General features: G+C 45.3%; 1 protein-coding gene and 1 non-coding gene across 2 annotated transcripts in view; one reads left to right on the top strand and one right to left on the bottom strand.

Annotated features, from left to right (window-relative positions):
• The window catches only part of REXO1 (RNA exonuclease 1 homolog), a 116778-nt gene that overhangs the window by 63755 nt on the left and 40301 nt on the right, over nt 1-12722 (top strand). Inside the window, exon 7 of the mRNA XM_029052610.1 lies at nt 6900-7023. Within this exon, the coding sequence (XP_028908443.1) occupies nt 6900-7023 (124 nt within the window). The remainder of the gene's footprint in view (nt 1-6899; nt 7024-12722) is intronic.
• Nucleotides 10239-10376, bottom strand: LOC114807532. The gene has a single exon (XR_003755592.1). It is a non-coding gene; the product is annotated as a small nucleolar RNA SNORA7 (small nucleolar RNA).

Here is a 12722-nt window from a genome sequence, read left to right as displayed (position 1 = left end):
TCTTTCATCCTTTCTTAAATTCATCTTCACCTACTTTAACCCTGCCCTCCCCTCCTCCTGGCAATATCATTTCTCTCTCCTTATTGACTCCCATCCCTCACCCGTTGTTTCCAAAGTTTAACTCCCTCCTCAATGCCCCCGTCCTCCCACTCCCCCATCTCTTGCCCCTAATAACCTGGCCATGTACTTTTGAGAAAATTGAAATGAGCAAGTGTGATCTCCCTGAAGTCTTCCCTGCTTCTCTCCAGTCCCTCCCTCCCTTCCTCCTACCCCTTCTTTGATTCTCCCATCTTTCCCAGCAGTGTCTCAAAGAGATCTACCTCCTCTCAAAACCTACCCCATCCAGCTGGGCCTCCGACCCAGTCCCTTCGCATTTTAACAAAACACTTGCCTCCTCACTTCTTCTCTCCTTGCCTGCCATTGTCAACTGTTCACTCTTCAATGGCTCTGCCCCACTGCTTTCAAACATGCTAGTGTATACTCCACCCTAAAAAAACTCTCCCTTGGCCCCCATAGGCTCCTCCAGGTATCTCCCCATTTCCTTCCTACTATTCCTCTCCAAATTCCTTGAAAGAGTTGTCTGTATCTGCTGCCTTCACTTCCTCTCCTCCAGTTATTTCCTCGACCTCCAGTCTGGCTTCTGCCCCCTTCACTCCATGGAAACTACCCTCTCAATGGTCACCAATGATCCCCTTCTTGCCAAATCTGGTGGAGTCTACTCCATCCTAATCCTCCACCACTCGGCTCACATTGTGGACCACCCCCTTCTCCTGGAAATGTTACCTTGGCTTCACTGGCACTGTCCTTTCCTGGTTTTCCTCCTATCTCTCTGGCTGCTCATTCTCAGTCTCTTCTATGGGCTCTTCCTCTGGCTCCCACCTCCTAACTGTGGGAGTCCCTCAACGCTCAGTTCTGGGCCCACTTCTAGTCTCCATCTACACCCGCTCCTTTGGAGAACTTATTTGCTCAAATGGCTTCAACTACCATCCCTATGCAGGTGATTCCTAAATCTACATCCCCAGCCGTGATATTTTTTTTTTTGGAGATATTTGTTAAGTGCTTACTATGTGCCAGGCACTGCACTAAATGCTGGGGTAAATACAAGCAACTCAGGTTGGTCAGAGTCTATGTCTCTCATGGGGCTCACAGTATTAATCCCCATTTTACAGATAAGGTAATAGAGGCACAGAGAAGTGAAGTGACCTGCCTATGGTCACCCAGCAGACAAATGATGGAGCTGGGATTAGAACCCAGGTCCTTCTGACTCCCAGGCCCATGCTCTACCAGATAGACCACACTGCTCCTCTGTTTTTTATTCTCTGCAGTCTCTTATTTCCTCCTGTCTTCAGGACATCTCTACTTGCATGTCCCACCAATACCTCAAATTTAACATGTCCAAAACATAAGGAGTTCTTATCTTCCCACACAAACCGTGTCCTCCCGTGACTTTCCCATTACTGTAAACAACACTATCCTCACTGTCATACAAGCCCATAACCTTGGCATTATCCTAAACACATCTCTCATTCAACCCACATATTCAATGTCACCAAATCCTATCAGTTCTACCTTCACATCACAAAAATCCACCCTTTCCTCTTCTTCCAAACTGCTACCACCTTGATCCAAGCACTTTTCCTCTTCCTCCTTGACTACCACCTTCATTGCTGACCTCCCTGCCTCCTGTCTCTCCCCACTCTAGTCCATACTTCACTCTGCTGCCCAGATCATTTTTCTACAAAATCATTCAGTTCATGTCAGTTGTATTTGAGTGCTTACTTTGTGCAGAGCACTCTACTAAGCATTTGGGAGAGTACAATATAACATTCCTTGCACACAACGAGCTTATGGCCTAGAGGGGGAAACAGAAATTAATATAAATAAATTACAGATATTCATTCAGTTGTATTTATTGAGCCCTTACTGTGTGTAGAGCACTGTACTAAGCTCTTGCAAAGTACAATGCAGCAATATGTACATAAGTGCTATGCGACTGGGAGGGGGGATGAATAAAAGTAGCAAGCAAGGGCGATGCAGAAGAGAGTGGAAGAGGAAAGGAGAACTTAGGGAAGGAGCCTTGGAGATGTGCCTTCAGTGAGGTTTTGAAACAAGGGAGAGTAATTGTCATATATGGGGAGGGAGGCTCTTCCAGGCCAGAGGCAGGATGTGGGTGAGAGGTCGGCTGTGAGACAAAATCGAGGTACAGGGAGAAGGTTTGCATTAGAGTAGGGAAGGGTGCAGGCTGGGTTGTAGTAGGAGAATAGCGTGGTGAGGTAGGAGTAGGCAAGGTGATTGAGTGCTTTAAAGCCAAGTGTGAGGAGATTCTTTTTGATGCAGAGGGGGATGGGCAACCACTGGAGTTTCTTGAAGAGTGGGGATACATGGCCTGAACGTTTCTGTAGAATAATGATCCCAGCAGCAGATGATGTATGGCCAGGAGTGGGGGGAGACAGGAAGCAGGGATGTCAGAAAAGAGGCTGATGGGTGGCATAGGAGGAGTGACTGGATTAATGTGGTAGAAGTTTTGATGGAGAGGAAAGATCGAATTTTAGGAATTTGAAGATGAACCTGACAGGATTTAGTGATGGATTGAACGTGTGGTTTAAATGAGAGAGATAATACCAAAGTTACAGGCTTGTGAGACAGGAAGGATGGTGGTGCCATCTACATTGATGGAAAAGTCAGGGAGAGGACAGAGATTGGGTGGGAAGATAGTTATGTTTTAGACATTAAGTTCAAGATGACAGGAGGAAGAGGTGTCCTGAAGGGAGGAGGAAATGTGAGACTGCAGAGAGGGAGAGAGATCAGGGCTGGAGGTGTCGATTTGGGTATCATCCACGTAGTGGTGGTACCTGAAGCCATGTGAGCAAATGAGTTCTCCAAGGGAGTGGGTGGAGATGGAGAATAGAAGGAGATCCATAACTGAACATTCCTCAAGAACTTCCATTCATTCATTCATTCAATAGTATTTATTGAGCACTTACTATGTGCAGAGCACTGTACTAAGCGCTTGGAGTGTACAAATTGGTAACAGATACAGTCCCTGCCCTTTGACGGGCTTACAGTCTAATCGGGGGAGACAGACAAGAACAGTGGCAATAAATAGAATCAAAGGGAAGAACATCTCATTAAAACAATAGCAAATAAATAGAATCAGGGTGATGTACATCTCATTAACAAAATAAATAGGGTAATGAAGATATATACAGTTGAGCAGTTGAGTACAGTGCTGAGGGGATGGGACGGGAGAGGGGGAGGAGCAGAGGGAAAGGGGGGGAGAAGAGGGTTTAGCTGCGGAGAGGTGAAGAGGGGGGTAGAGGGAGCAGAGGGAGAAGGGGAGCTCAGTCTGGGAAGGCCTCTTGGAGGAGGTGAGCTTTAAGTAGGGTTTTGAAGCAGGGAAGAGAATTAGTTTGGCGGAGGTGAGGAGGGAGGGCATTCCAGGACCGCGGGAGGACATGGCCCAGGGGACGACGGCGGGATAGGCGAGAACAGGGGATGGTGAGGAGGTAGGTGGCAGAGGAGTGGAGCGTGCGGGGTGGGCAGTAGAAAGAGAGAAGGGAGGAGAGGTAGGAAGGGGCAAGGTGATGGAGAGCCTTGAAGCCTAGAGTGAGGAGTTTTTGTTTGGAGCGGAGGTTGATAGGCAACCACTGGAGGTTTTTAAGAAGGGGAGTGACATGCCCAGAGCATTTCTGCAGGAAGATGAGCCGGGCAGCGGAGTGAAGAATAGACTGGAGTGGGGCGAGAGAGGAGGAAGGGAGATCAGAGAGAAGGCTGACACAGTAATCTAGCCGGGATATTACGAGAGCCTGTAGCAGTAAGGTAGCCGTTTGGGTGGAGAGGAAAGGGCAGATCTTGGCGATATTATAAAGGTGAGACCGGCAGGTTTTGGTAACGGATTGGATGTGTGGGGTGAACGAGAGAGCCGAATCAAAGATGACACCGAGGTTGCGGGCCTGAGAGATGGGAAGGTGTATCCACCTCTGCGTCAGACACTCCTTACCATTAACTTTAAAGCACTCAATCACCTTGCCCCCTCCTATCTTACCTGATTACTACAGCCCAGTGCACTCACTTCTCTTCTAATGCCAACCTACTCACTGTACCTTGATCTTGTCTCTCGCGCCACTAACCCCTTGTCCATGTCCTGTCTGCTCTGGATCACCCTCCCAATTCATATCCGACAGCTACCACTGTTCCCACCTTCAAAGCCTTATAATCACATCTACTCCAAGAGGCCTACTCTAAGCTCTCAATTCCCCTTCTCCCTCTCCCTTTTGCATCACCCTTGCCCTTGAATTTGTATTCACTCTACCCTTAGCCCTGCAGCACTTATGAATATATCTGTAATTTATTTTAATGTCTGTCTCCCCTTCATTCATTTCATCATATTTATTGAGCCCTTACTGTGTGCAAAGCACTACAGTAAGCACGTGGGAAAGTACAGTGCAACAACAGACACATTCCTGCTGACAATGAGCTCACAGTCTAGGGGGGAAACAGACAATATAAATACATAGATTAAATAAATAAATTACAGATATATACATATGTGCTGTGGGAACATGTCTACCAACTCTGCTATATTGTACTCCCCCAAGCGATACAGTGCTCTCTACCCAACACAGTAAAATGCTCAATATATACAATTTATCAATTCCATCAGTCTCTTAATGGGAGATTTCCTGGTTCCCTTCTAAATTGATTCCCTCTGCCTGTGCCCCTTTGAACTTGGACCCACCCTTCTTCCCATCCTGACTGCCACTATTCTATGGCTCCTTCCCCTCTACTTTCAAACATACCCACGCATTTCCTGTCCTAAGGAAAAAGAAAAAAAACCCTTCCTCAAACCCACTGCACTCTCCAGCTTTTATCCCTTGTACCATTCCTGTCCAAACTCCTTGAACAGTTTATTCCTGTTGCTTCCACTCCCTCTTTATCTCCTTGCAATCTGGCTTCCTCCTGCTCCACTCCTTCTCCAAGTACCCTCTCCAAGGTCACCAATGACTTCCTCTTTGCCAAATTTTATGAACGTTACTCCATCCTAATTTCCCTTGACCTTTCAGGCAGTTGCTTTGACACTGCAGCCATTCCCTTCTCTTGGAAACATTATCATCCTTGGTTTCTTTGACATTGTCCTTTCCTGGTACCCCTCCTACTTCTCTGGCCATTCCTTCTCTGTCTCTTTCTGGCTCTTCCTATGCCTCCCACCCTCTTCCTCGTCTAATCTTTCAACTTCCTACCCTATTTTACCTCCCTAACGCTTCACCCATGTACCTTTTAAACATTTACGTACTCACCCCACCTGACACTCCTCAGCATTTACGTACATGGTTTTTGCTAGGTTGCTTTCCCTACCTGTAATCTATTTTAATGTCTGTCTCCACTGTTAGATCATAAGTTCCTTAAGGGTAGAGACCATGTCTACTTATTCCATTGTACTCTCCCAAGTGCTTAGTACAGTGTTCTGCACCCAGTAAGCACTCAATAAATAGCATTGGTTAACTGATGATTGGTCTCCTTGTCCAGTCCATACTTCTATTGCAAAGATCATTTTTCTGAAATGCCATTCTGCACACATCTCCTGAAACTCCTGTTTGTTGATTTTAAGACATTCCATCAGCTCTCACACTGGGGCCCCATCCTGCTCTCTTCATCACAGCGAGATAAGAAAAAGCAGTTAGCCCAAGGTCTTCCCACTCCCCTGATACTGGAGTTCAAGCCCCGTCACCCAGAAGATGCCCTGCAGCGTCCATTCCCCTCGACATCTGCCCATCCTGCTAATTCTATCATGATGGGAAAAGGAAGAAACGGCAGCATGTTTTCCAGTCTCTTAGAATGGTGGAATTTGGGTTCTTGTGGCAATTACTTTTGTGACTTAGATTCTAAACGGTGCTACCTGGATAGTGAGGAACATGAAACTAACTCTTATACTTATTTTGTCTTTTTCCATTGTTTCCTGTTCTTTGTTTTACCTTCCTTCTGTTTTACCTACCTTGTTCTCCCCCTCGCCCCATACTTAAACTGTCAGCCCCTTTTGGGCCAATAACATTGTCTGTTTTAAACCTTGCATTTTATTAATCACACTCAGTAAGTGCCTCATAAATACTGTCAGTATCACTATCACTCCCTCTTTTACTTCTCAGCTTGCTTTTCCCACCACACCCAAGCTTACAGTCTTCCTTCCTCCCAAGATGACCTTTTCACTGTTCCTTGTTCTCGATTCTCTTGCTTTATCCTGCTTGGGCCTCTTGACTTTGGAAATTCCAGCTCCTCCAGGAGGTGTTCCCTAATACATTTTCTTCTCCCTGGATATCAACTTATATCTTCTCAACTGCCACTTCTGCAATTTTATACCCACAGCCATTTGGAACCCTTTTGTACTTATCAATTTATATACTTAATATTTAAGTGCTTTTTCACTTATCCATCCTTCTAGTCTCTCCCCCTCTCTGTGCCTGTCCCCCCACTGTTAGTTTGTAAGCCACTTGAGGGCAGGAATTATGTCTCTTACCACTATTGTAACTCTTCCCAAATACTTCCTATGGTGTTCCATACACAGTTGGAACTAAAATACTATTGATTGATTGATTGATTCAAGGGAACATCTATTTGGCAGTGTTCTTGGACCTGAGACCCTCAGACCTTCTCCTCCAGTCTGCCTAGACAGAAGTGATTTTACGGGAACAGAAAGAAATTTGCTTGTCCCGAAGTGCACAAATAGTTGATTTCTGGAACCTCATGGACCCCTTCAGCTCAAGGAAATGGGAAAACTGAAGTGTCCTTTAATTTCTGTAGGATTTAGATGATCTTCTTGTTCCTTCTGTTTGGTCATTCATGATAATAACTTGCCTATTTTTTCTTTGGATCTGCATCTTAACAAGGCATGTGTTTATTGTCAGGCTCTCTCAGAGGAGAAGGTGGCTTATGAACGCAGTACCAGTCGGAATATCTACTTGAATGTGGCAGTGAATACGCTGAAGAAGCTAAGAAGCTTAGCGCCTACCTCCACTTCACCCATGAGCAGTAAGTACTGAAGCGGCAATCAGCTTTTTTCTGTTTTTTATTGATCTGTTGTAAAAACTGTGCAAAAGCAGGGACTGGGATTGTGGATAAGGAGAATGTAGGGTTCAGAGACTAGCTGCTGCAAATGCTGCCTGACACTTGCCAACACTCTGCGTAGTAGGTGAGGGAAACAGCACTTTATTTGTATTGTCATGATTTGGAATAGGAAACTCTTCCAACTGAGCCTTTAATGGCACAGCCACAAGACAGCACTGGAAGGTGGGGTGAGAGAAGGTATGGGTTAAGGACTTTTGAAATCTAGAAATTGGGAAAACCATTCTATTTACTTCTATCACAGTATTATAAGATTGGTAGTGGATGAAGTGTTTACAGGTTGACCTACAAATTCAGGGAAACAGTATGGCATAGTGGATAGAGCATGGGCCTGGGAGTCAGAAAGTTATGGGTTCTAATCCTGGCTTTGCCACTTGTCTGCTGTGAGGCCTTGGGCAAGTCACTTCACTTCTGTCCCTCAGTTCCCTCATCTGTAAAATGGGCATTAAGACTGTGAGCTCCATGCAGGATAGGGACTGTGTCCAACTCGATTTGCTTGTATCCACCCCAGTGCTTAATACATGCCCGGCACATAAGAAGTGCTTAACAAATGCCACAGTTATAATTAGCTACATTTTCTCTGGCCTAAATTTTTTTAGCTTCAAAATCTGAAAATGAAGGCCCATCAGAGGCCCAGAGAAATGCAAAACAGATGTTTTTGGCATACTTGGCAATCTTGAATTGGTTTCTTCAAGAGGTGCCTATTCTTGCTTTTTTAGACTTCTGTGTAATTAAAATAATACTGTATTCCTTGATCCTTGACAACTTTTGACACTGTGAACCACCCCATTCTCCTTAGAGTGGTACCTGATCTTGGTTATGCTGACTCTACTCTCCTGTTGCTCAGTAATAATGATACTGCTTATGGTATTTAAGTGCTTACTATGAGCCAAGCACTGTACTAAGCACTGTGGGAAATGCAGGGTAATTAGATCAAATCTACTTTCTAGCCCTGTTATCAAATCCTGCATCTCCTTTTGTCTTGATGATATCTCCACCTGGGTGGCCTGCTGGTACCTCAAACTCATTATGTTCAAAACTAAACTTCTTATATTCTCTCCTAAACCCTTCTCTTCTCCCAGTTTTCCCATCTCCATTTTGAACACTATCCTCCCTATTCTTGAAGCCTGCAACCTTCTTGATATGGTCCAACTCCTCACTGTCATTTTACTCTCTCACCCAATCTACTGCTAAAACCTGCCAATTTTACTCCTAAAAAACATTTTATATATCTGCCCCTTCCTCTCCATCCATGTAGTCACTACCCAGGTTTAAGCACTCATCATGTCACAGTTGGCCATAGTATTGATCACCTTGCTGATCTTCCCCCTTCAGTCTATACCCCAAATGGCTGCCCAGAGTAACTCCCTGAAATATCACTCACTGTGTATCTCCCCTCTTGTCAAAATCCTCCAATAGTTAGTTGCCCGTCACCCTTCCTATCAAGGAAATTCTCTTTACCATTGGCTTCCAGGCTTTCCATCATATTTATCAGCCCTCCCTCCTCTCCTGCTTGCACTCTTTGCCCCTCCCAAGTCCACCTCCTGACTGTACCTTGTTGTTGCCTTGCCAGCCTCCGACCCCTTGCTCACATTGTCCACAGAGCCTGGAACACCCATCCTCCACAAATCCACCAGTCCTCAGCCCATATCACCCTCATAGCCCTCCTTAAGATCGCAGCTCCAACAAGACTTCCCCAACTAATTATGATTATCCTGATTATTACTGACTCTTTGGCCACCTCTTGATCTTTTGTATTTGACTGTCCTTAGCACATGTATATATTCATTATTTCTAATGTTTGCATCCCTAGTTAGAGTATAAGATCCTTTGGGGCAGGGAATATGCACATTGATTTAAGTACAATTCATTGTATTCAGGTGCTCTGTAAATACTATTATCAATGGTATTTATTGAGTGCCTATTTACTACTACTACTGAAATACAGGGTTTTTTTTCCCCTTCATCTTATTTTAAAAGCCGAAGTTGTTTAATTGGAAAGTTCTACTAGTGGAGTAACTTTGACATGTCTTCAAAGTGATTAGACTTGGGCTTCAAGGCAGACTTCTGTTTCACATTTTAAGTTTGAAGGAAAAAAAACCCTAACAGAGTTTAAACATTTCATTATTGGCTCTCAAGAGGGTTCATTAAGCTGTCAATTTGTGCTTGCTCCTAATTTTCTTGATCTCTTCATTCCACTCCCTTCCCCTTCCCCCCATCTCCATTATGATCACAGCCATTACTCAGAGAGAACTTGGGGAGGTTGGCTTTAGGATGGCTGTCAGTTAATGATTAGTAAACAGTAGGTAGTTTGTTAAATGAATTCCCTAGAGACAAGCTCCTCTGACTTTTTTTTTTTTTTACTCTGAAAACTCCAGTGTAGAAATCGATCTGTAGGGATTTATTGGCAGAGCAGTGTATTTGCAGAATGGAAGCTGCCTTGTTTGCTGGTTTTGAAAGTGTTTAGGAGCACCACACAGTATTCAATCTGAAAGGCTCCATCTAATTTTTGTTGACTGACCTAACTCTATCCCTTACATTCCCCCATCGTGGCCTGCAAATGAGGATGCTGCACTGTGGGGGTGATGATGATAGGTGGAATAAAAGGGTGGAGAGCAAGGAAGTAGGTGCTCTGTTCCTGATGGCTTCCCTTGATTGTATAGCTCTAGAGAAGCCATATCACACCACTGTATCTAGTAAATAGATTTCGGGTCTGGGAGTCAGAAAGACCTGGGTTCTAATCCCTGCTCTGCCACTTGTCTGCTCTGTGACTTTGGGTAAGTCACTAATTTCTTGAACCCCAGTTACCTCATCTGCAAAATGAGGATTAAGACTTATGAGCTCATGTGGGACATGAACTGTGTCCAACCTGATTAGCTTTTATCTACCCCAGTGCATAGTAAGTGCTTGTCTTGTCTTATGCTGTAAGTCTCGTCTCCGACCCATAGTGACGCATGGATGCATCTCTCCCAGAAAGCCCCAACTCCATCTGCAATCGTTCTGGTAGTAGATCCATAGAGTTTACTTGGTAAAAATACAAAAGTGGTTTACCATTGCCTTCTTCCGCACAATAAACTTGAGTCTCCGCCCATGCTGCTGCTGCCCAGCACAGATGTATCTTGACTTGTAGCAGATTGCCTTCCACTCGCTAGCCACTGCCCAAGCTAGGAATGGAATGGATATGCCTCTGCTTGACTCTCCCTTCTGTAGTCGAGACTGGTAGAGTACTGGAAGCTCTTCAGGTGCGACCCTTAGAGGGGGTAGGTGCTTAACAAATGCCATAACCATCCCCCCCACCCCCCCAAAAAAGCCCTAAAGTTGAAATTCAGGAATATTTGATTTTCTTGGCTGAACTAATTCAGGTTAGAGGAAATAGGTTTATGTACTTGGGTAAAACTTTTAAAAGACATGTTTGTGGATTAGCCCAGAAGCATCAAGTGGGTTCAGAGAGAGTAATTAGCTCTTATTTGGTTTTCACTCCCCATCCATCAGTACTACTGAGCACATTCTGTGGTCAGAGCACTGTACTAAGCACTTGGGATAGTACAATAAAATTAGAAGACATCCCTGCCCTTCAAGGAGCTTAAGATTTAGTTGGGGGTCTCCTAATTTATTTTATACCCTAAAATAAGTTACAGATAGGAGGAAGCAATAGAACACATAAGACATGGATGTAATTGATATCTGTTGGGGGACAGGTGTTGTGAGTACTTAAATGCTTAGGTGATACAAGGTGTTAATGTGAGAGTTGGGAAATATAAGGTAGGGAGATAAGAAAATAATTGGGGAAAGCCTCATTCAATCAATAGAATTTGAACATTTATTCTTTGCAAAGAGCATTGTATTGAGCTGAGCATTGTACTGAGGTCTTGGGAGAGTACAAGAGCAGTAGGAAACACAATCCCTGCCCTCCAGGAGTATACAATCTAATGGTGGGGAGAAGACATTAAAATGAATTACAGGTAGGAGGAAGAAGTGCAAATACACATTAATGGGGCCCAGGGGAGGGGAGTTATGAATAGCCAAGGTGATGCAGAAGTAGCAGTTTGTGGGAAAGTAAGGTTTGGAGATTCATTCATTCATTCAATCGTATTTATTGAGCACTGACTATGTGCAGAACAAGCACTGTACTAAGCACTTGAAATGTACAATTCGGCAACAGATAGAGACAATCCCTGCCCAACAACGGGCTCATAGTCTATGAGATATTAATCAAGGAAGGTCTCCTGGAGAAGATGTGATTTCAGAAGGGGTGGGTACATAGAGCAATAGTGTATTGGGTGTGAAGGAAGAAGGGGATTCCAGACAGTTTCAGGAAGGCATGAGCAAGAGGAAAGAATGAAGCACAGTGAATAGGTTTACTTGAGAGTAATGGAGAGGGTGAGATGAAGTGTAATTGGAGGGAGAAACTGGACAAGTGGGAGGGATAAAGCTGGTTGGTGCCTTTCATTCAATAGTATTTATTGAGCACTTACTATGTGCAGAGCACTGTACTAAGCGCTTGGAATGAACAAGTCGGCAACAGATAGAGACAGTCCCTGCCGTTTGACGGGCTTACAGTCTAATCGGGGGAGAAGGACAGACAAGAACAATGGCAATAAATAGAGTCAAGGGGAAGAACATCTCGTAAAAACAATGGCAACTAAATAGAATCGAGGCGATGTAAAATTCATTAACAAAATAAATAGGGTAATGAAAATATATACAGTTGAGTGGACGAGTACAGTGCTGTGGGGATGGGAAGGGTGAGGTGGAGGAGCAGAGGGAAAAGGGGAAAAAGGGGGTTTAGCTGCGGAGAGGTAAAGGGGGGGTGGCAGAGGGAGTAGAGGGAGAAGAGGAGCTCAGTCTGGGAAGGCCTCTTGGAGGAGGTGAGTTTTAAGTAGGGTTTTGAAGAGGGGAAGAGAATCAGTTTGGCGGAGGTGAGGAGGGAGGGTGTTCCAGGACCGCGGGAGGACGTGGCCCAGGGGTCGACGGCGGGATAGGCGAGACCGAGGGACGGTGAGGAGGTGGGCAGCAGAGGAGCGGAGCGTGCGGGGTGGGTGGTAGAAAGAGAGAAGGGAGGAGAGGTAGGAAGGGGCCAGGTGATGTAGAGCCTTGAAGCCTAGAGTGAGGAGTTTTTGTTTGGAGCGGAGGTTGATAGGCAACCACTGGAGTTGTTTAAGAAGGGGAGTGACATGCCCAGATCGTTTCTGCAGGAAGATGAGCCGGGCAGCGGAGTGAAGAATAGACTGGAGCGGAGCGAGAGAGGAGGAAGGGAGGTCAGAGAGAAGGCTGACACAGTAGTCTAGCCGGGATATAACGAGAGCCCGTAACAGTAAGGTAGCCGTTTGGGTGGAGAGGAAAGGGCGGATCTTGGCGATATTGTAGAGGTGAAACCGGCAGGTCTTGGTAACGGATAGGATGTGTGGGGTGAACGAGAGAGACGAGTCAAGGATGACACCGAGATTGCGGGCCTGAGAGACGGGAAGGATGGTCGTGCCATCCATGGTGATAGAGAAGTCTGGGAGAGGACCGGGTTCGGGAGGGAAGATGAGGAGCTCAGTCTTGCTCATGTTGAGTTTTAGGTGGCGGGCAGACATCCAGGTGGAGACGTCCTGGAGGCAGGA

The sequence above is a fragment of the Ornithorhynchus anatinus genome, chromosome X2 (assembly GCF_004115215.2).
Source record: "Ornithorhynchus anatinus isolate Pmale09 chromosome X2, mOrnAna1.pri.v4, whole genome shotgun sequence".
NCBI classification, from domain to species: Eukaryota; Metazoa; Chordata; class Mammalia; order Monotremata; family Ornithorhynchidae; genus Ornithorhynchus; species Ornithorhynchus anatinus.
This window is presented reverse-complemented; position numbering and strand designations above follow the sequence as displayed.